The 23,776-nt window shown below is 35.8% G+C and overlaps 1 protein-coding gene across 2 annotated transcripts in view; it reads right to left on the reverse strand.

Annotated features, from left to right (window-relative positions):
• Positions 1-23,776, reverse strand: part of LOC126321023 (obscurin) — a 790,459-nt gene that overhangs the window by 92,074 nt on the left and 674,609 nt on the right. For both annotated transcript variants that reach the window (XM_049994141.1, XM_049994140.1), the window contains 4 exons: positions 21,771-21,956; positions 21,378-21,615; positions 10,168-10,450; positions 9,926-10,082 (listed from right to left, as the gene is read on the reverse strand). In XM_049994141.1, the coding sequence (XP_049850098.1) occupies positions 9,926-10,082; positions 10,168-10,450; positions 21,378-21,615; positions 21,771-21,956 (864 nt within the window). The remainder of the gene's footprint in view (positions 1-9,925; positions 10,083-10,167; positions 10,451-21,377; positions 21,616-21,770; positions 21,957-23,776) is intronic.

Raw genomic sequence — 23,776 nt, forward strand, 5'->3', positions numbered from 1 at the left:
TTGAGTATCTGGCTAAAAACTCTTGCAGGAAGAGGAAAAACAACGGAAAAACTTTGGCAAAGACAGCAAGCAATCAGACGTTCTTTTCAAACACTTCTACAGATAATGATATGCGGACAGAATGATATGTAGACTCAAGCATGTTAATGCATGTATCTAAAAACCCACATGTTGAAAATAATGTTAAAACAGTGATAGGCTCCCAATTTGTAATGGAAAATAATGACAACCAATCTGTGAAAGCAATAGGATCTTCATTTGCAGTCATTATCATGGGTAACAAGAAAGGTAAAATTAAAGTTGAATGCCTCAACTAAGCACAAATCCACTACCTGTTAGCAAAATTGTAGATAATGGCCATTTGATTTTATTTCACAGGCAAGGCTGTTGTAATTATGAGACAACCAAAAATGTTGTTGCTGGTATGTCATTAGTAAATGGAATATACCGCACAGACTATAAACCAACAACATGATTGAAATTTTTAAGCAAAGTCAATATTACACTCAAATAGCACAGACTTGTGGCATAAAAGACTACATTATCTGCATTCTGAAGATAAACATGCACTTTGCAAAGGGCTGGCTTGTGGAATTTCATATGTAGGAGCAGTTAATACTGCATGTGCATTTTGCTCAGAAGCAAGCAAACAACACTTCATTTTTCAAGATATAGCTCAGTCACAGAAATTCTTCAGCAAGTTCAGTCAGATTTGTGTGAACCGATGCAAACTACGTCAACTGGAGGAGCCGAATACATTCCTACTTTACTTGATGATTAGAGGTAGGATTTTTTGAAACTTTCATCATACTGGACATAAATGTATATGTGCATATTTAGCTAATTTGTGAATGTTTATGTACATACATTATTCTTTCAGCAATGATTCTTGAAATTCAAAATTTCTCTAAAGTAGTTTAAGAAGAAGAGAAAGACCTGAGCAAATTTCTCTTTCATTGCTCTGTTTTTGTAGAATGGGTGTTATATACCACGTTTCTCAATCCATAAAAAAGCAAAAAATTGAAACATAGCCATAAACAATGAGCAGTTCCTGATACAATAGAAAAATATGCTCCTCAACAGCTTAATATAAACTAAATGGTGTTCAATAAAACTTGATATGTTTTGTTTTATGTTACAACAGAAGCTGTCTGCCACAATGATAATATTTCCAAGAATTAAAAAGTGCCATTTTCTGTTAACTTCGAAATTTTTAACTAGCTTGCTGTTTAGTTTGAGTAAAATGAGAGAGGATATTACAATACTGAAGGAGAAGAGCAGTAAAGTTTATTTGCTTCAGCAGTGGACTGATGGAAATCCTACTCTAACAACAGATGGAAATATAATACAAAGGTACTGTGCAAAGTGTGTGAAAAACATGTAAGTTTTATTTCTGTATTATTAGAACATATTAAAAATCAATGCAATTTTTGAGTTACTTATTGTTGCTTTCATTTAACTAAAATAAACTCACATTATTTTTATACCACTGTTAAAGGTGGCCTGCAACAAAAAATTCCATATTACACAACATTTATGGACAGCTACTCACAGAAATGTTGTTAACAAGAATGGCTCCACCAGCAGCATTTTCTGTGAGCAGACATGGAAATGATGGCAGCAATAATTGTTTGTAAGATATCTGCACAGCACTAGTATCAGACAGTGTCCTTTGATTGTACTAAATAACATAGAATTTCGAAATTTCCTGGGAAAATATTCCAAAAGAAAAGTTCCTGATGAAACAACAATGGGAAAAACTACCTTGGCAAAGTTTATGAAGAGGTAAATTCATCTACTTAATTAGTTTTGTGTCAACTAACCGCTAATATTTTGAATTTTATAAAACTTGTCATTTAATTAAAACTTTAAAACATATTATACAAAAATATGTTAAAATGAGAACACAAAATCATGTATGACCTGCAGAGCCACGACGTTTGATTTAGATCAAGAAACATGTTTTACATAAATTTTTTGAACTTGTTCCTCACTTAAGTGAGGCCTCAAAACAATTACACCACTGATCTTTACTAATTTTCAATAAAATAAATATTTTCAAGTAAACCAAGAAATAAGAGAAGACATCAGTGACTCAAACTTGTGGTTATTTGTGGTTCAAAAAACTGACCTGGGAGATTTATTGACAATGCCATCGTAGGAAAACTGATGGAATCCGAACAGGAAACACCCCATCTTTGTCTCCAGGGTACTAGAAAAAACTAACCATTCAATGATTGTTAGGATTGTTCCCGATGCATTATGTGTTTTGTGGCCTGCTAAACAAAAATGAGGAAAAACTCTTGGTGGTAGTTTACAGGTGCAACAACATAGATGATTAAGGGTGTTAAAGCTTTGCAGGTATTTTATCCTAATGCTGTTCAAATTAATTATTTAGAAAGTGGTCTTCACTGATTGGAGGAAATTTGAGTGAATTTTCCATAAGTGGGAGCCTTAATTTCCTCTGCAAAAAAAGTGTTTGCAAAGGCACCATCAAGAGTGAAATTACTTACTGATATGATGCAATATACTCGCCCCCCCCCCTCCAAGCTAATCTTCATGACGTAGCAAACACTGAAGAGATTCTATGTTACAGTAATCATATAGAAGATGTGAAAAAGGAACGAGAAGCATCTCCGGAGAAAATTAGCATTTATTAAGACTTATTTTTGTGAACTCTCAGGTGCAATCACACATTTGGTAGGAAAAGGGATACTTCTATTTTCTGTCCTGCAAGTATATGACACACCTGTTGCTGAAGACATTACAGGAAAAACAGGGAAGTATCTTCATCACAAAATTGAGAAAATAGAAGCAAGGAATACAGGTATAATGTTTCTTCAGGATATGAAAAGGTGCTACAAGGACACACTGAAAAACAACTTAATGATTACTCTGTAAGTCACACAGCCTCTTTTCAGTACTGTCCTGTGACTTTGTGTGATGTAGATCTCTCCCTTTTCTTAAAAAAAAGAAAGAAAGAAAAAATTTAAGTGGCAAAAGGAAATTGTTTCTTCCAGAAAGCTATGAAAAATATTTAACTGTTTGCTGCAATAAAAACAATGAATGATAAAACAGAGGGGGGTGGGGGGGGGGGAGGAGAGAGAGAGAGAGAGAGAGAGAGAGAGAGAGAGAGAGAGAGAGAGAGAGAGAGAGAGAGAGAGAGAGAGAGAGTAATGAATACTAATTTTGTTGATGACTTAATTAAAAATAAATTTACAATTAGCTTACTCCAACAAAATTAATAAATGTGAGAATGTTAAAACAATACATTTCATTTTTATGCATATCTGAAAGTTTTTAGAGCATATTTATCACATTATTTTATAGCATATTTTATGCATATTTTATAGTGTATATAAATTGAGCTCTACTGATGACTACTCCAGTAAAGTATTTATATGTTGTTGTTGTTGTTATCTTCAATCCAAACACTGGTTTGATGCAGCTCTCTATGCTACTCTATCCTGTGCAAGAATCTTCACCTGTGAATAGCTGCTGCAACTTACATTCTTCTGGACTTGCTTACTGTATTCATCTCTTGGTCTCTCTCTACAATTTTTACCCCCCCCCCCCTCCTCCCACCCCCCACCACACACACACACACACTTTCCTCCAATACTAAACTGACGAACCCTTGATGTCTCAGAATGAATCCCATTAACTGACCCCTTCATCTAGTCAGGTTGTGCTACGAATTTCTTTTCTTCCCAGTTCTGTTCCGTACCTCCTCGTCATTTAAATGGTTTACCCATCTAATCTTCAGCTTTCTTCTGTAGCACAACATTTCAAAAGCTACTACTCTCTTCTTGTCTCGTCTGTTATCCATTATTCACTTCCACAAATGGCCCCACTCCATACAAATAATTTCATAAAAGACTTCGCAACACTTAAATCTATATTTGATGTTAACAAATTTTATTTCTTAAACAATTTTCTTGCCATTGACTGACTACATTTTATATCCTCTCTACATTGGGCATCATCAGTTATTCTGTTGCTCAAATAACGAAACTCATCTACTACTGTAAGAGTCTCATCTCTTAATATAATTCCCTCTCAGAGATCATCTGATTTAATCTGACTACATTACATTAACTTTGTTTTGCTTTTGTTGATGTTCATCTTATATCCTTCTTTCAAGACACTGCCAATTCTCTTCAACTGCTCTTCCAAGTCCTTTCTTGTCTCTGACAAAATTGCATCACTGACAAACCTTGAAGTTTTTATTTCTTCTCTCTGAACTTTAGCATCTACTGCAAATTTTTCTTTTTTTTTCCTTTACTGCTTCCTCAATGTACAGATTGAATAACATTGGTGATAAGCTACAGGCCTGTCTCACTGCCTTCTCAATCACTGCTTCCCTTTCATGCCCCTTGACTCTTATAACTCAATATTGCCTCTCATGTTCCTACAACTCTCCAGAACCCAAACTGACCTTTCCCGAGGTCAGTTTCTACCAGTTATTCCATTCTTCTATACACAATTGGTGTCAGTGTTTTGCAACCATGACTTATTAAACTGACAGTTCGATTATATTCACACCTGTTAGCACCTACTTTCTTTGGAACTGGAATTATTACATTCTTTTTGAAGACTTATGGTATTTTGCCTGTCTCCTACATCTTGCACATGAGATGGAAGAGTTTTATCATAGCTGGCTCTCTCAAGGCTGTCAATGGTTCTGACAGAATGTCATCTACTCCTGGAGCCTTGCTTGGACTTCAGTGTTCTGTCAAATTCTTCTCGCAGTATCATATCTCCGATTTCATCTTCATTTATGTCCTCTTCCCTTCCTATAATATTACTTTCAGGTTCATCTCCCTTGTATGGACCCTCTATATACTTCACTTTCCAGCTTTTTCTTCTTTGCTTAGGGCTGGTTTTCATTTGAGCTCTTGATATTGATACAACTGCTTCTCTTTTCTGCAAAGGCCTCTTTAATTTGTGTATGCTCTCAAAAATAAAAAAAATCAAGTACTACAGCTGATTCAAGAATTTAAAAATCTAGGTGAAAGGATTGGAAAAAGGGTCTACACTCTAAGAACAGACAATGACACATAATATGTGAACGTATTCTAATAAGTTTTTTAGACAAGAAGGGATATGAAACACACTACAGTGCCTTATACACAAGAACAAAATGGAATAGCTGAGTGTTTTAACTGTACAATAGTAGAAAAAGCAAGATGCCTATTCTTCAAAGCAAATAAATCCTGGGGAGAAGCAATCTACTTCATCAAAAGCTCTCTAACTACAGCACTTAAAAGCAAGACTCCAGAAGCAGCTTGGACAAACGAGAAGCCAGATCTTCGACATCTTATAGTCAAGTGACTCTGAGACTTTGTCACTGGAATAGGCAATGATGTATGATAGTGCTGAAAACTGGTTGAAAGCAATACAAGAAGAGTTACACTCTCACAGAGAAGTTACACTCTCACACAGAAACATACAACCACACATGGGAGTCTACTGCTTTACCTTCAGTTGCGAAGGCAATAAATGTGAAATGGGAGTTTAAAATGAAGAAAGATTTGAAATGCTACACTGTACACTATAAAGCGTAGTTAGTAATGAAAGGTTGTGTTCAGAATCAAGGTCTGAATTCTGATTATTTATTGCCATGTCTGCAAAATGTGATCTTGACACTGTTCATCTAAATGTTGCCACAGCTTTATTACAAAGTCACTTACATGAAGCGATTGGTGTGAAAGTTCCAGAAGTAGAACCAGTGGCAAAGTTTAAAACAGGTATTAAAAGATGGAAACAGACAGTATATGGACTGAAGCAAGGTGGTTGCTGCTGGAACTTGAAATTAGACACTACACTGTTGAATCTAAATTTTAAATGGTCACCAGCTGACACAAATACAGGTACAGACAATTTAATGGTCGCTGTTTATCTGGATGATACATTAATTTTCAGTAAAATTTTATGAGAGAGAGATATTTTCACAAACAGACCAAGAGAAAAATTCAGTCCGAAAGATCTTGGTGAATCTACAAACTGTTTAGGTATCCATATTACTAGGAATTTCAAAGAAGGTTATTTGTGGGTGGACCAGACATACCATGTGAAACAAATTCTCTACAATTTAATATGAAAGAATGTACCCTTATATCTTTGCCACTGGACAATAACCAAGTGTGTACTTATGATATGAGTCCAAAAACAGAATAAGAGCGAAGAAGGTATGAAGAATATACCATGTTATGAAGCAAGACGAAGTTTAACGTATGTTTTAGAAAAAAGCTGGACTTAGCTAATCTGATAGGTATAGTCAGATGTTTTTGTAATTATCTGGGCATCCACCTCTGGCAAGCAGTCAAAAGGATCTTTAGATGTTTAAAAGGTACCAAGGACATGACGCTTCGTTTAGGCTTGAAAGCAGTATATATCTGCTCAGCTGCTGACTTGCTAGGCCTAACATAGGTGTGGATTTTCTTTCAGGATTTACTCCATTGACTTTTGAAGATCTCTCTTCTCCATAAGACAGTGGCTTTATCTTCTATTTATCCCAAGGGAGAACTGGTTGCCTCATTTGCCATTTTGAAGGTCTACTCTGCTGAAGATGCTGTTAAGGTCTTCACCCGTAACCCTGGGTATGGGTTACGCATTATCCCCAGTGAAGGAGCCTTCACCACTCTGTTCAAAAGGGGCAATTGATGAAAATTTGGAAATTATAAGAGTCATCATTCTGCTGTCACACACACTGAAGCTGTTAGCAAAGCTCATAGAAATGAGACTTAGAATGACAGTAGAACCTTTGCTTGAGGAAGAACAACATGAATTCAGGAAAGGCTGACATACTGTGGTTCTTATTTTTGCACTAAGAATGCGGACAGAAAAGTATTTGGAATATGGAATAAATCCTGTGATTGTATTTGTGGGCATTGAAAAAGCATATGACAGAGTTCCTCAAAACAAGATATTGGAATGTTTGGAAGACCTAAAGGTGCCAAGGTACTTAAATGATAAAGTCAAGATGCTATACCAAAAGTATTACAGCTGTGTCCAAATAGGCAATGCATGATCAGAATGGTTTAAAACCAAGAGGGGTGTCCAACAAACAAGAAAGTGCCCTTTCACCACTCCTGTTTGTGATAGTAATGGACAAGATCAGAAAATCTATCAATAACATAGACTGCAAACCAAATGTCCTGGTTTTTGCTGATGATTTGATACTATGGGGAAAGACAGGTTGTAGCCACATGACTAACGACATAAGGAGGTTTGGGTTTGGCCATGGGTAGTGCTCAGATAGCCTGATGGTAAGGCGACCACTTGTGATAAGTGGAAGATCTGGGTTTGAGTCCTGGTCTGGCACAAATTTTCATCATCATCAGTCCATTATACAGTTAATGGTTGTCCATATTTACAACTGTGAATACATTTCATGCATGTCCAGAGGAACATTGTATTGTAATTGGGAATCACAAGGGCACTGCAATACCATATTTACACATTGACACCGTACAAGTGACTTTCAAGTAAAATGTCTTGCCTGTATTGGAATATACATAATGGATGTATGAGTACAGGACGACATATGGAAGTATGGGACTGGCCATGAATCATGCTCAGATAGCCTAATGCTAAGGCGACTGCGCAATAAGTGGGAAATCTGGGTTATAGTGCCCCCTGTACAAATATTCACTCCATTATACAGTTGATGGTTGTCCATATTTGCAATTGAATATACATTTCATGTACTCAAAAATGGTTTGCACTACTGTTCTACAGGTATATGCACTCCCCTTTACAGATGAAACATACTTTCCTAAAATTCATCCAGTAAACAAAGTCGACCATTCGCCTTCCCCACTACAATCCTTATATGCTTGTTCTATTTCATATTGTTTTGCATCGTTACATCTAGAAATGTAATTGATGTCACTGTGTCAAGTAGCACATTACTAATGCTTTATTCAAACATTATGGGTTTGTTTTCCATACTGATCTGCATAACTTACATTTTTCTACATTTACAACTAGCTGTCATTCATCAGCCCAACCAGAAATTTTATAGCATATTTTGTGCATATTTTATAGTGTATATAAATCTGAGCTCTACTGATGACTTCTCCAGTAAAGTATATACATTTAACACTCAATGATGACACTTTCCAGTAAACCACAGTATCATCAGCAAACAATTGCAAGTTGCTGCCTACCCTGTCCATCAGATCATTTATGTATATAGGGAATAAGAGTCAGCCTATAACACTCCCCCGAGGCATTCCTGATGATACTCACGTCTCTGATGAACACTTGCCATCCAGGATAACATACTGGGTTCTATTACTTTGTAAGTCCTTGAGCCACTCAAGTATTGGCAAACCTATTCTGAATGCTCTCACCTCTTCTAACAGCCTTTAATGGGGTCTTTTAGGAAACCTACAAATATGGAATCTGCTTGTTGTCCTTCAGCCATGGTTTGCAGGATATTATGTGAAAAAAGGGAAAACTCAGTGTTGCACGAGCAGTGCTTTCTAAAACCATGTAGATTTGAGGACAGAAGATTTTCTGTCCCAAGGAAATTTACTATATTCAAATTGAGAATATGTTCAAGAATTCTGTTTAAATTTTAAGGAGCAGTGATATCCTGGCAGAGTGAGAAACACCGACAGTATCCTTATCCACAACTGAGGCAGAATTTATGGTCCTGTCCTCATGAGGCTCCATGGTTTCAAAGGTTTGGAAGTGAAATATCTCCAAACCCCAAGAAAGATTCTATCAGACTATTATGTGACTACGAAGCAGCAGTTGAATTGTCTAAGACTAGTGGTTACAAGAGTCAAACCAACCACATAGGCATAGACGTCATTTTGTAAGAGAAAAAATAGAGTCAGCCTAAGTTACTTCGGAGCATGTCCCTTCAGATCAAATGCTGACAGACATGAAGACAGACCTCAGGCAAAGTGTCTCCATCATCTGATACTACAAGTTATCGGACTGAAAATGTAGTTTTTTTGTGTATGTTTGTTTTTACATGTATAATTTAATGAGAGTGATGGAATTTAGAATCTATACTTTGCTTGTGTAAATAGCTTTTGCGTTGCCATGGTTGCTATATTTCTTTATTGTGAGCACTGAATTGTACAAGTGTTCATGTAACAGTTTTAACTTGTAAATCTGTATACTAAATCTTATTGTTCTAATCAGATACTGCCAGCAAATTACTGTGCTAACAATTGCTGTCTACAGCATAGTTTCCATTGGCTTAAATCAAATTTCATGGTTCAAATGGCTCTGAGTACTATGGCACTTAACATCTGAGGTCATCAGTCCCCTAGAACTTAGAACTACTTAATCCTAACTAACCTAAGGACAGCACACACATCCATGCCCGAGGCAGGATTCAAACCTGCGACCATAGCAGTCACATGGTTCCAGACTGAAGTGCCTAGAACCGCTCAGCCACAGCGGCCGGCCAAAATTCATGATTCTGAATTGTAAAATATACTGTAGACATTCATTACATATTGTTAGGTACACTCTTAATTAATGTACTTTCATCCTTTCATGAAAATATGCACGACTGTAATGTGAAAGTACCTGAGTAGCATTATAGTTGAAGTATGAGTATAGTTCGTACTGTAGATTTTTCTATTATATTTTCCTTGTGTGACAGAGAAAATAAACACTTGCATATGTTAATTCTGTTAAATATTTGCATAGCAAGTGCAAGAAACTAACAGAATATCAGTTCATTTTGTAAACCTTTGTCATCAACCATCTAAAAAACATTCAGTAAAACCGTAATCATTATAAGTGTTAAATATATCTATGAGTATGTGAGGTGGTTGAATTATGTTAACTAAAAACATACTTGGCTACAAGGCAACTTTCTAAACTGATTTTTCTTGATAAATAAAAAGATGAACTACAATAGCAAAAACAGCTTGTCTTAATGAAAGGATACAACTCTGTCACCAGAGTCAAGGAATTCCTTGTTTCATAAGCATCATGCAACCGAATTATCTTTGGATGATTTAACACATTCAGTATATCAAGCTCATTGTTCATAAATGGACGAAGGTCAGACTTTCCGTGCATTATTTTGGCAGCGTAATTTCGACCTGTGAAGTATATTCAAAAGATGCATTAGAACCACCAAAAGTAAGAGCTGTTATTAGAGTGCTGAATTAAGTAACTGATTATTACCTGTCAATCGCTCAACTGCATGATATGTAACACCTTGAGTGCCTCTTCCAAGCTCATTTCCAATGTCATACAGATCCTCAAATGGTTTTGCCTTTGGCTTGATGTTCCTACCTTTGCTATATGTGAGGTAACCATATTCTTGTTCACTTTCCTCTATGCGTATCATGGCAGAGCTTGACACACTTCCTGCTACATTACGAGCACTGATTGAATACAGCCCCTCATCTTTGTTGATGGCATCATTAATAACAAGTATGCATGTATCTGGCTCACGGAACTGTATCTGTTAGAATCAACAACATAAATTATAAGGTACATGAGATTGATGTCAATAAACAAATTTTCTATATATGCTTAACATGCTATATTACAGAGAAAAAAATACAACCATAAATTTAAGTTATTTAGTGTGAGCTCCTAACAGGAACATATTCAGTTGTAAACACTTGAAATGCATTCCATGTGAATTGCATTTTTATTTCTAGCCTTCAGTTTTAACTTTTTTGCAACAACCATCGAGTAGCAAATAAAAACTAATTTTTAATCATATACAACACCTGCATTTTCGGAATTACCTATTTTTAATACAAAAAATATGAGTTTTTGCATATCCTCAAAAAGAAACATTTCAGAATGCATGTTATTTGTCTTGGGTAGTTAGAATTGAATGCAAAGTATGCTGATAACCAAATATTTTTATCTAAAATATTTGGTTGATGGTTGTCAATAATTCTTTAATTATTTCAAAATGGCACAGGAAAGAACAACAGCAAACCTAGAATGAGTACCAATATCTAAAATTCCTTTTCTTTGGTATGTCAAAACATGCTCAATTTGCAGGTTGACTGTACAGAGACAGAATTCATCTGAAGACTGTGTAATTCAGGATGTAAATCTGGTTATGTAATGATACGCAGTACTTGAATGTCAAAACTAAGTTGATTTTTTTATATCTACATTGAACAGAATATTTTCATAACACTATATATTTTTTCTATAGCATAATATTGTAAGTTAGGCTCCTCATCTCTATGTAACATTACTGATCAACCAGAGCTCTCAACACAAACAACAAAAATTTCTTGTTAACCCAAAACTTTTATATTTAATATTTTTGCTTAATACTACTATATTTAATGTATTCTTTCACTGGAAGCAACAGTTGCTAATACACAGGAAATGTATCCATACATGGGAAACAAATTTGGCAAACTGTAACTACATTTTTAACACTTAAAAATAAATGCTGAAACCAGAAATGAATCTTATTCTTTATACACAATCACAAATCATGCAAAATTCTTTAGTTGGAGTATTATATGAAAAACATGTGAATATGACTGAAACACAAGGTGTCCATAAAGTGGTTCAAATTTCAAAAATGCTTTAGAAAGACACCATGAACAGAGTGATACAAAAGTTTAACAGCAGGGAGACACATCATGGAACAAAAAGCATTTAATGAAAATCTGACATAGAGATAGCACTGTAAGCATCAGAATATGCACACCAACAGATGTGCAGCATATAGCTGTTCCACAGTTTGCGTGTGAGATTGTCAACATGGCTGTCTCCATGAGGAATTGCCCCCTTCTGGTACAGTTTTTTTACAAAAATGGTGACAGTGTGCCAGTAGCCCTGCAGAAGTTCCATAAACTCAAGGATATGAAAGAAGGCACTGGTCTAATGTTTGCTATGGGTCTGGAGAAAATGATTACAAAATTTGAAGTGCAATATGGCAAAGGGAGGAAGCAATTGATCCAACATCTGTTGAAGATATGGCCATAACATTGCAGGAGAGGTAGAGTGGTGGTTTGCACACATGCAGTGCATGAGGAATTGCCTGAACGTTGGATGAGCCTGTGAACACAGTGTGTAAAATTCTACAAAACTTCCTGCATTGCTGTCTATACAAAATCACCCAAGTTCAGGACTTGCTTCCTTCTAACCTGCCAGCAAGACAAACATTTGCTCTATAATAGCTTTCTTGAATGGAAGTGGACAATGAATGGCCATGGAACATTCTGTTGACAGACAAAGCCCATTTCCATCTCCAAAGACATTCAATACACAGAACTGCAGAATACGAGCAATGGAAAATCCACACGCACATCAACTGGTACCACTTCATTCTGCAAAGGTGACTGTGGTGCAGATTATGGCATCGTTTATCATAGGGCCATATTTTTTTGAGGAGATGAGTCTTGCAGGTTCTGTTACCTGTATTGTCATTGGTAAATGCCCTGAGAGTCTTTTGCACACCAATGTCAATCCACCCCTTCAACATAGTGGATGAGAAGGTAGGATCATTTTTATGCAAGATGGCACTCCTCTGCACAGCCAGTGAAGTGTCTGCTTTAGCAGTATATTTGAAATGCTAACATTATCAGCCATCATTTCCCAACCGCCTGGAGGTTCACATCATCTGATTTTAAACTGTGAGGCTTCTGGATATGGGGTTATCTGAAAAATTCTGTGTTCAATGTTCCAACTATGAAACGAACTGAACTGAAGGCACACATTGTACAATGCTTTCTGAACATGATGCCTGAGACACTCTGGTCTGTTGTGAAACACACTATATCTCAATTTCAACTTCTGGCAGAAAATGGTGGACAATGTAAGGTAACAGGGGATAATATGGAACTCTTTCAAGTAATTTAAAATTTATAGCACAGCAGCAGAGATAATATGCTGGGCAAAATAGACCGGAAAATACTTGTTTTGTGTTTTGATGGGCGTTGTAGTTCCATTGCATAGTGTTTTGGTTTTCTTTTAATTACAACGAATTATATAAGTGTGGTGATAATTTGTAAAATTATATAATGTATTTAGAGAAGAGACAATTTTGATCAGATGAGAATAGGAATGCCAGATGCAAATGGACAGGGTAGGAAATCAAAAAACTAATTGATGCCTCACTTAAGGTCCGCAGGGGGGCTGGTAATTATGTGAACAGAGCCAGACAAGGACTTGATGGGATGAGTAATAAAGTCAGCAAGGAAAATAGGGAAATTGGGATATGTCATATGGATGCTGTCTTAGGAAATGAAAATCTATGGGGAGGGGGTTAACAATTACAGAAATACAGATAAAAGGTATAAGAGGAAAAAAGGGAACAAGGCTAATATCAGCAATGAACAGTGTGAGTTTTACATTGATGACATGTTTAAAAGGGAAGATAAATTACAGGCAGAGGAGGACAATATTGCTTTGTGTGCAGCAAAATTCATTGAAAGATTAGAGACAGAGGTAGTTTCATCAAAAAGGGGGAACAGAAGTGGATATGGAATTAAGGGGCAATGTTCACAGTAATAATGTGAGATGAATGGATAGAGATGTCTATTGGAAAGAGTATGGAGAATTGTGGAAAAGGAGAGGAGAGGGTTATTAGTGTGATGTAAAGGCTAATATGAGTGGTGTATTTGACAATGTGGAAAATGCTGGTAAATTACCTACTGATAATGTTACTGTGCTTGTGGGTGCAGGTGTTAACTGTGGTAGTGATAATGACTTCAATGTGGATATGGAAATTTGTAATGATATGGAGAATGTTGCTGCAGGTTGGCCAGAAGATAAAATTGAAACCTATGTTTTCTTAACTGATGATGCAAGCCTGAAAGATGTTAATTGTCGATGGTTAGGAAAGGAGGAGGCTGATTATGATTTGAGTGATTGGGTGTCCTATGCAAAATTATGTAAAGCTTTGATGCCTGAAGAATGGGGTTAAAATAAAATTTAACATTGCCAGAAAATTGGAAGAATTAAGTGAAGAGAATGTTGAGTTTGCTATTCAGGATCTGTTTGAGGGGGATACTGATATATGTTTTGGAGAAAGTCCTAAAGATGTTTGCATTATGCAAGAGTAATGCAGGAGTGAAGTAGAAAGAGATTTATTACAGGAATCAGGGCTGAACAGAGTAGACATAGAGGTGATACAGCCAATAATTGATATCAATGTGGGAGGAGTTACAGATATAGCATTATTAGACTCTGGCTCAAGTTTATCTGCCATCTCTGAATCTTTCTGGAAGCAAATTAAAGGTTTAGGATTAATAGAATTACCAGTTACAGAAGTCAAAATTAAGACAGCAACTGGGACATGTAGAAGCCCATCAGCAGAGAAGTATTACTGGACTTTAATAGTAATGAGTATTGTTTTGGTATTAGTTGCTTTGTAGTGAAGGGTTTGGCATTGAATGTAATTTTGGGTATGGACGTTTTGTACAAGTATGACTGTAGCATTATTTTGTAAAGGACAGAGTGGTGGAATTTGATGCTGGTGGAAACAGACGAAGAATAAAATTTAAAGGGGAATGAAAAGGAGGTGAGACAATGACTCATTTACAAAGGATAGATGAGGTAGGTGATGAAATGTGCACTGAACAGCAGATATATGACAAAGTAAATGGGACATTTAAATGAGGAACAAAAGGTGCAGCTTACATATATATTGTGTAAACATAAGCATGTGTTCTCTGACAAACCTGGAAAAGTCGTAGATTTCAATTATGTTTTGAGGGTATTGCCACATGAAGTGATAAGGGGCAAACCTTATCCTATAGCAATAGCTAATAGAGAGGCTGTAAGGGCAAGGATACAGATGATGTTGAAGTGGGGCATTCTGGAAATGGGGAGGAGTGAGTATTGTAAACCAATAGGAGTGGTGAAGAAGGGGTATGGTTCTATAAGAATAGTATTGGATGTAAGAAAGCTAAGTAAAATAATGGCCAAAGAAAATGATCAGCCAGAGAACATTGATGAGCTGTTGCAAAAATTTTATAATGTTAAAATTCTGTCAAGTGTTGATTTGACTTCAGGGTTCCGGCAGGTGCAATTGGCTGAAGAGAGCAGAAAGTACACTGCTTTCTTGTTTGAGGGCAGGACTTATATGTTTACAGTTGTGCCATTTGGTTTATCAATATCTTAACAGTTTTTGTAAGGGCTTTAAGTCATGTATGGGGTGATGAACTAATGAGAAAATTGACAGTGTATGTGGATGACATTTTGATTACGAGTAGCAATTGGCAAGAGCACTGTCAGCTGTTGGAGGATGTATTCAAGGCTATATCTAAAGGGGGGATGACCCTTAAGTTAAGTAAGTGTGAATTTTTTTCAAGCAACATTACTATTTCTCGGTCATCAGTTAACTACTGATGGCATTCTGCCCAATAAAGAGAAAATCAAGGCTATTGTTGACTGCAAGGTGCCAATGAACAGGAAACAATTGAAATCATTTATAGGACTATGTTCATTCTACAGGAAGTACATAGGTCATTATAGCCCGAATTCGCCTAACTTATGGAGGCTATTAAAGAAAAGAATAACCTGGTGCTGGACATCTGAGTGTGACAGGGAATTTAAAGCCATGAAGAATAGCTTAAAAAATAGCAAAATTTTGTTCTATCCAGATTTGTCTTTGCCTTCCGTATTGGGACAGACAGATCAGATTATGGGATAGAGGCAGTGCTGTTTCAGGAGAGGGTAGTAGATGGGAAGACCGAGCACAGGGCAATCGTTTTTGCAAGCAGAATGCTGTCCAAACATGAATTAATGTATGGTATCTCGGAGAAGGAACTTTTAGCCATAGTATTTGGATTTCAGAAGTTCGGGATATATGTGGAAGGTAGGAAAGTGATTGTTTACACAGACCATAAGGCTCTGAGCTATTTGCAAGAATGTAAGCTGTTAAATAATAGACTCATGAGATGGGCCATGTTTCTGCAGCAGTTTAACTATGAGATAAGATATGTTAAAGGCACAGACAACAATGTGGCTGAGCCTTATCAAGGTTACCTTTCATTGGAGAAGAACATGAAGGGAATGGAGACGAGAAAGAACTACAGATATTGTATATGAAAGGAGTGGGTGGAGAGAAGGAAATCAGATCCATCTGTAAGGACATGAGGAGACTTCAGAATGGGGACCAAACCTTGAAGTTTATCAAAACAAACTTTGAAAGTAAAGAACATGAAAAAATAGCTAAATATTGTAGAATTTATAAGCGTCTTTTGTTTAGACGAAGAAATTTGGACAAAGAGGAGTGGAAGGTATGTTTTCCAGATGAGCAAGTGGAAAAATTAATCAATTACATCCACCTAAGCCATGGGCATTATGAGGCTCAGAAATGTTTGGAAATATTGCAGGACTATGTTAGTTTTAACAACATGGCCAGGAGAGTAAAGAGACAGTTGGCTTCTTGTGGCAAATGTCAAAAAGTGAAGTATAATACTATTGAGTACAAGGAGAGATGCAGAATATTGTTCCTAAAAGAAATGGTGAACTGGTGGCTATTGATTTATTTGGGAGGCTGCCAACAGGTCGAGGGGGTGTAAAGTTCTTTTAGCTCTTGATGTATTCTCAAAGTTTGTAAGGCTGTATCCACTGAAAAAGGCCACTAGCCAGAATATAATTAACAAACTAGAGAAAGATTACTTTGTGAATGTTATAAAACCAGAGTGTGTTGTGTCTGATAATGGAGCACAATTTGTATCTAGTGTGTGGGGGAAGTTTATGCAGAGATCTGGAATAAAGCATATAAGGATTTCAGCGTATCACCCTGTGGGAAACCCGGCTGAGAGGTATATGAGGGAGCTGGGTATGCTATGTAGGACATATTGCAGTAAAAAGCATAGTACTTGGGCAGAATATATAAGTGTGTTTGAGGATCTCATGAACACAGTGAAGAGTTGTGCGACAGGATTCTCACCCTATGAGCTCATGAAAGATATCAAGCCAGACAATCTAATAGCAGAACACATAGATTTTCCTCCATCTCAAGGCTTGACAAGTCAAGAGAAGATGCAGATGGCCAGACAGCAAATGTTAAAGAAAGGACATAAGAGACAGAGGAGGCATGGAGAAAGGTATAAGATAACAAAGTTCAAGGAGGGAGATAAGGTGCTAGTGAGGATCAAGAAACAATCCAGTGACATTGATGGTGAAATCAAAAAATTATTTGAATTATACCATGGACCCTTTGAGATAATGGGTTGTCCACACCCTAATGCATATAGGTTGGTATATCCAGTGTCCAAAAAGCCATTTGGACTGAGAAATGTAACGGAGTTGAAAAAATATGTGGTAAAAGAATAAAGGTTTATGAAGTGAGAGTCCCATGTACACTATTGTTGAGTTAAAAAAAAATTATCGGGGGCTATGTATACGTCTATTTATAATTGGAGTATTATTTGTGTTACTGTGTATGTTATGATGCCATTGTTGGTGGTTAACAAACTTCATTACACTGTTTGTATTTGCAATAAGGGACTCTGTTGTCCAATGGATTTGCACAACTGGTGTGGGTGTGATAGAAGCTTTTTTGAAAGTCATATGGGAACTGAAACCTACTGTACATATGGTCTATTTCTGTATAAATGTGTGGAGAATGTAGGAAAGAGGAAATCTGCAAATAGTTTGTTAAAAAAAAGTTGATATTTTATTAAAATTTCTAATGTATCTGTGGCACCTGGAGTTGATACTGGTGCGTGGGGGTAGGATTGTTGCTGGGACAGTCATGTAGGGCAATCACTAAATATGCAAATTGTAGAGGCATATGGGAAATAATTAACTTGCTTATTATAAGATGTTCATGAGGAAAGTGAGGGAAAGAACACTAATGGCTAAGTGGATGATTGTAAAAGTTTATGACCTTGGTGAGTTTGTTTTCCATTTATGATTGAATCTAGATAGCCACGGAAATGTCATAAAAGAATGGGTTTCAAGATATTGGCAAATATTATGTGAAAAATTATATAGGAATTCATAAAAAATTGTGTGTATTTATGTACAGTGATATAGCTGTATGGATGCTTAAAAAAAATAAGAATCTGCATCTGGGAATAAATTATCTTGGTGCGGGGGGTAGAAATGTCGGAGCTCCTGATCTGGGAACATTTGAAGGGTGAAATAGAATATATTTAACTATGACATATTTGTGTTTGATTTGTGTGCATGTTTGTCATTTGTACAAACCTCAATAAGAACTGATCAGTGAAAACAGGATGTTCCAGGGAGGATTTGGATAGCCTGATTCCTGGGAAATGTGGGTCTGCATTTCTAGGCAAGATTTATGAGGATTTGATTCAATTTTGATAGGATGGCTTGGCTAATGAGAGGAAGCACAGTGCTACTGGCTGACAAGTTTGGAAAGACTGTATTCCAACGCATAAAACTGTGAACACAAGGATCTGGTTACTACAACGTCATGCAACTTACAGAAACAACTGTGTAAAAAGTGGAAGTGTTAATGTGCAGTGAATGTGCAACCTACATATAGACTAACATGGGCATTTATTTTGCCTGCCCAATCAGACTCAATAGGAGACTATCTAATTGTATATTTGAGTTGTATACATTGTTGGATTATGTATGTATGTTTTCTGATGATAGTACTTACACTGATTAACTCACCACTATAACACTGTTCTACATGTTTTTGTGCCATTATAGTTCTAACTAGAATGTTTAATATATAAAGTAATATGGGTTCACTCCATTTGGTGCTACTTCATGTTGCCATTACTAAGGTAATGTCTCCATGAAGTGGGAGTATGTAAGGTAACAGGGGATAATATGGAATTCTTTCAAGTAATTTAAAATTTAAAGCACAGCGGCAGAGATAATATGCTGGGCAAAATAGATCGGAAAATATTGTTTTGTGTTTTGTTGGGCGTTGTCATTCCATTGCATAGTGTTTTGGTTTTCTTTTAATTGCAACGAATTATATAAGTGTGGTGATAATTTGTAAAATTATATAAGGTATTCAGATTTAAGTATTTAAATATTATAAAATATTGTAAATGATTGTGGCCATGTTTAGCGATTATTTTGACTACTGTGGTGTCATGTGACCCGACTCAGTACTGTGGATATGAGCAGGAAAATGGGTGTCTTTTGTCGTTGGCCGTTGTGGTGGCGAGTTGGGAGCGGCAAAGTGCTGCGAGTGCAAGCATGGACTCGAGTGTATGCGAAGGAACAAAGTGAAAGTGTGTGGGTGTGAGACAAACAGTGTACGAATTGCACCGATTATTATTTGTGAACTTAAAAATGCATGTCCACAACATTAAATTGTTTCTTTTGAATAAATAAGTTTCAATCTGAACGTGTATATTTCGGTTCACTGCTGTTCAAAAGCCAGCCAATATCTGACTCAATAATAGGGGTGCAAATTCAACCGTTTACTACCAACCCCTTTGCAGATGAGCCATGAAAAAAAAAAAAAAAAAAAAAAAAAAAAAAAAAAAAAAAAAAAAAAAAAAAAAAAGAAGGGTAGTAAACGAGCACGAGTTCAGTTGCAACAGCACATTGAACATACCTTGTGCCAGTTTCACAACAATAACAAACCAATGTTAGTTCGCTTTTCATGTGATTTTTGGTCCCAGGACAATTAAAAATCAATTTAATTTTGTTTTGCTTGTGGCTTTTGGCCCCAGAACAATTAAAAACTACTGTCATATTGCTTTTTGTGTGCTTTTTGGCCTCAGGACAATTAAAACAAATTTTTTCCATCCAATGTGGTGTGATCTTGTCATTGTGGATGGGAATACACCTAACTGTTGACTACTGAACTTCTGCAATCAAGCACATTGAACATTAGAGATGGTATAATGTGTAACTCAAATCATAGAAGCAGTTCATCTGTTACTTGTAGCCAACCCATTTAGGTTAAGATGTATATGGCACTATCTACTTGTAATTTTTTAAACTATTAATTTTTTTTGTTCCATGATGTTTACCACTGCACCAATAAAAGCTCTTCAAATTTGACATAATTCTGAGCAGTAGTTCTCCTTCTACAGTGTTTTGAAACTGGAACTTTAACTATGGGCACCCTGTATTATGATATGGAAACTCCAGAGTGAAAACAATAACTTAATGTGAGGATAGTCCACCAATTACTTGGCAAAGAATCAAAGACAGAGAGAGAGAAGGGGGGAGAGAGATACAGGATGGTATTTTTTTTTTAAAGAAAGAAACCATAGTAACTGTCAAAACAAGGAAAAAATGTAATAAACATGGGCTCTAACATACATACTATAAGAGCTATGAGCACCTATTCATCTTTGATACTGTTGAGAAGAAGAAGAAGTGCAGTACACACTGGCTCTAAATTGCATACTTATTCAATAGAAAGGTGATGTTCCAAAACAGAAAAGCTGAACAAGTGCTCACAGCTCTTAAGGTACACAAAGCACGTGTTTACTGAACATTTTCCCCTGTTTTGGTCCATACTACCTCCTCCCAAAACATGGAAAGCAAAGAGCTTACAGTAGAATAGATGTGTTTCACAGTAATGAAGATGAACAAGTGCTCATAGCTCTTGGGTATACATTTTAGAGCCCATGTTTATTGATCTTTTTTTCTTGTTAGGTTCTTGCTAACACCAAAACTCAAAATATTTGCCACTTTTTAAAACATCCTGTATGTATACATTTCTGTAAAATAATGACTGTTTTTCTTTCATGCAGTTCCTATGTACTAAATGTAATTATTTAAGGATAACCACTTTGCACAGCCACTTAAAACAAGAAATGAAGATAAGGTTATGCTCTCATCATTTAAGTTATATACTCACATCCCCAAATAAATATCAATTAAAATCTATAACAAATTAAAATGTAAGAAAGAATATTCAAAGCTAGGTGCTTAGAAAAATGCTACATAACATCGCGCTTTAAAGATGCTACTACTCAATAAGAATTCGAGCATGATCTAGTTCATCATTATTTTCTGTTGCCGAGGTAACAAAAAAGTCACACTTATTAAAATACTGCTGCCTAACATTAGCTATAATTTTATACTAATGAACTTTGTTACACATTTAATGCATCTCCTGTACCCTGATCATATGATCAGTAAATTTACATTATGTGACAAATAAACAAATAATAAAATATCACTGCCTTGCCCCTTACCACTCATCTGTATTCACTTATTCACTATTGAGACATTTTGCTAATGTTGGTATCTAAATGATGTATCACCATCTTCATTCTTATCATATATTTGTGACACAATTTCAAAAAATTATGACTACATACCACAGTTATTTTTCATTCATAGCAATGAACATTTTTCTAGTAGTCTATGATACAGCTCTGTAAGTTTCACTGAGCAGAACTTCCATATGATGAACGAATATGCCTGGCATTCAAATATCTGTTTGGTATCAAACACAGAGACTTGTCACTTTTCTATCATCATTTTACCTTAATTCTGCTGGAAGCTGTGAGAGGTTGCCAATCTTTGTACCACTTTATTTCAGGATATGGTACTCCAGTGACCCTTGCTTCCAATCGACCACTTTTCCTTAACATAACAATTGTTTCCTCTGGACGTTTTATGAATGTAGGATATTCTGCAATATCAAGCCGAACTCGCTGTCTTGCTTCACCATGTTCATTTGTGGCTACAGCTTCATACATCCCTACATCACGATCTAACATCCTTCAATCAAAGAAATAAAATAATAATTGATGTTAAAAAATTTCAAGTGCAATCACTTGTAATTGTATTAATCTCATTACAATATTAACTGACATAATAACCTTTAATATGTAACAAAATTTGAGAGGAATAATTAAAAATACACTCTAACTTACCGATTAATGAAAAGTGTAGCTTGTCCATTCCGTGTGTAGCTGCTGTCGTACCGTCCCCCCATCTCTATTATTTCATCATTGAAGTAGTATGTCATTTTGGGCTTAGGATAACCATATACAAACCAAAATAAATTGCAGTTATGATTTTTGATACCATATTGGGTATCATGCTCCTGTCGAAGGAATCTGTAATTTTGAACAATAATCGTTAATTAATTTTCTATTTAAAATAAAATGAATGACTGCAATATTTGAACTATAATTGATTTCATGCTATCTGTAAATTGTAATTACATCACAATGAGAATTTTCAAGCACTACTAACAAAGTCATTGCTTAAAAGTAAAATAAATGTTGTCTTTTCTTTGGTACAGAAGATTGTATCTTTTGGTTAACATGAAAGGTGTGGTGCGTGGGATAAAGTAGATCAGAATTCAACAATCAAGATTTAATCACCAGAGTTAGGAAAGTCTTTCCAGAGAATAAATTCAGAAATTTCAGTGACATTTGTGAGCCAGAATAGTTAAGCCAAAAAACTGACAAAAATATTGCAGTACTGCGAAGACTATATTAACTCACTTGGACCAGTAATAATAAAAACATGTCTATCTCAGAAGGCTAAACAACGACAAAATTACTTGAATATATTGAAATTAATTAATACATCTGAAACTAGACAGCTGATAGTAGATATTAAATCAAAAACATCAAAAAACAAGAAAGAATAATTCTGGAAAATGAATTTCATTGGAGAAGAAATAAAAGCAAATCTATCAAGTTGTAGAAAATATCACAGTTACAATAATGAAGCAACAATTCCAGTTTTATGGTTTATGTAGAAAATATCACAGATACCATAATAAAGCAATGATTAAAATTTTATGATTGCTTAAATAGAAGGACTATACGAAGAGACTCACAAAGAAATTTAATTATAAAAAAAATCAGACTTATAAAAACATAAAAGTTATAAATTTAACAAATTTGTTGGAACCCCATCGACAAGCTAATGGTGAAAAAAAAATGGAGGATACGCGGTTAATGGATCAAGAAGTAGTGAGAGAGAGAGAGAGAGAGAGAGAGAGAGAGAGAGAGAGAGAGAGAGAGAGAGAGAGAGAGAGACAGAGAGTGAGTGTGTGTGTGTGTGTGTGTGTGTGTGTGTGCGTGTGTGTGTGTGTGAGAGAGAGAGAGAGAGAGAGAGAGAGAGAGAGAGAGAGAGAGAGAGAGTGAGTTCAAATGTGCTCCTGGGTTGGGCACAATGAATAAAAAAACAAAACAAAAAAAATCGCAAGGTGGACTGATGCAGATGCCAAAAATTGTACAAAACTGTCTTGGGCAGGTACATTTTCTAAATGTACTTACCTGGGCAACATAAATCAAAATAACAGTAAAACCTTTAGCGAATGGAGGGTTGGCGGAAAACTCAAGGTGAAATAATTAGGTCAAGGTCACTGACTGAATCTTACAATCCTCTGTTCACAAAGCCAGTATCAGTTATTAGCAAATAATGATGACAATGTTGTTTGTATAAGAATCCATGGCCACATAAGTAGGTCAAGGTCACTGACTGAATCTTTGGCATTTCCCAAATGGTCAGATATATACTGAGGAACAGTCCAAATATCTGGAGGCATGTAATGAAGATGTCATTATTGACATAAATAGCATGTTTATGTCAATAATTTGTTTGATATGATAGGAATTTATTTTTGAAGTGCTTCTGAACCTAGTGTCTTTCAAAGAAACTTTGTGAAAATCATTTTTCAGCTCAGAGGCAGTAATGATATCAACACATTAGATGAGTAGATTGTTGGCTTCCTAAATGATCATACCACACCAATAGAATGTTTAAGTTATATGCAGACAATTTTCAGTAATACATTTATGATATGTATGAATGCTGTAATGCTCATGCAAATATACAAACACGATTTTTCTCAAGCATATCTATCATCTAGATATGCTACCAAGTGAGAGGGAAAATTGCTCCAGCCTTAAACAAGGAC

The sequence above is a fragment of the Schistocerca gregaria genome, chromosome 2 (assembly GCF_023897955.1).
Source record: "Schistocerca gregaria isolate iqSchGreg1 chromosome 2, iqSchGreg1.2, whole genome shotgun sequence".
Classification (NCBI taxonomy): Eukaryota; Metazoa; Arthropoda; class Insecta; order Orthoptera; family Acrididae; genus Schistocerca; species Schistocerca gregaria.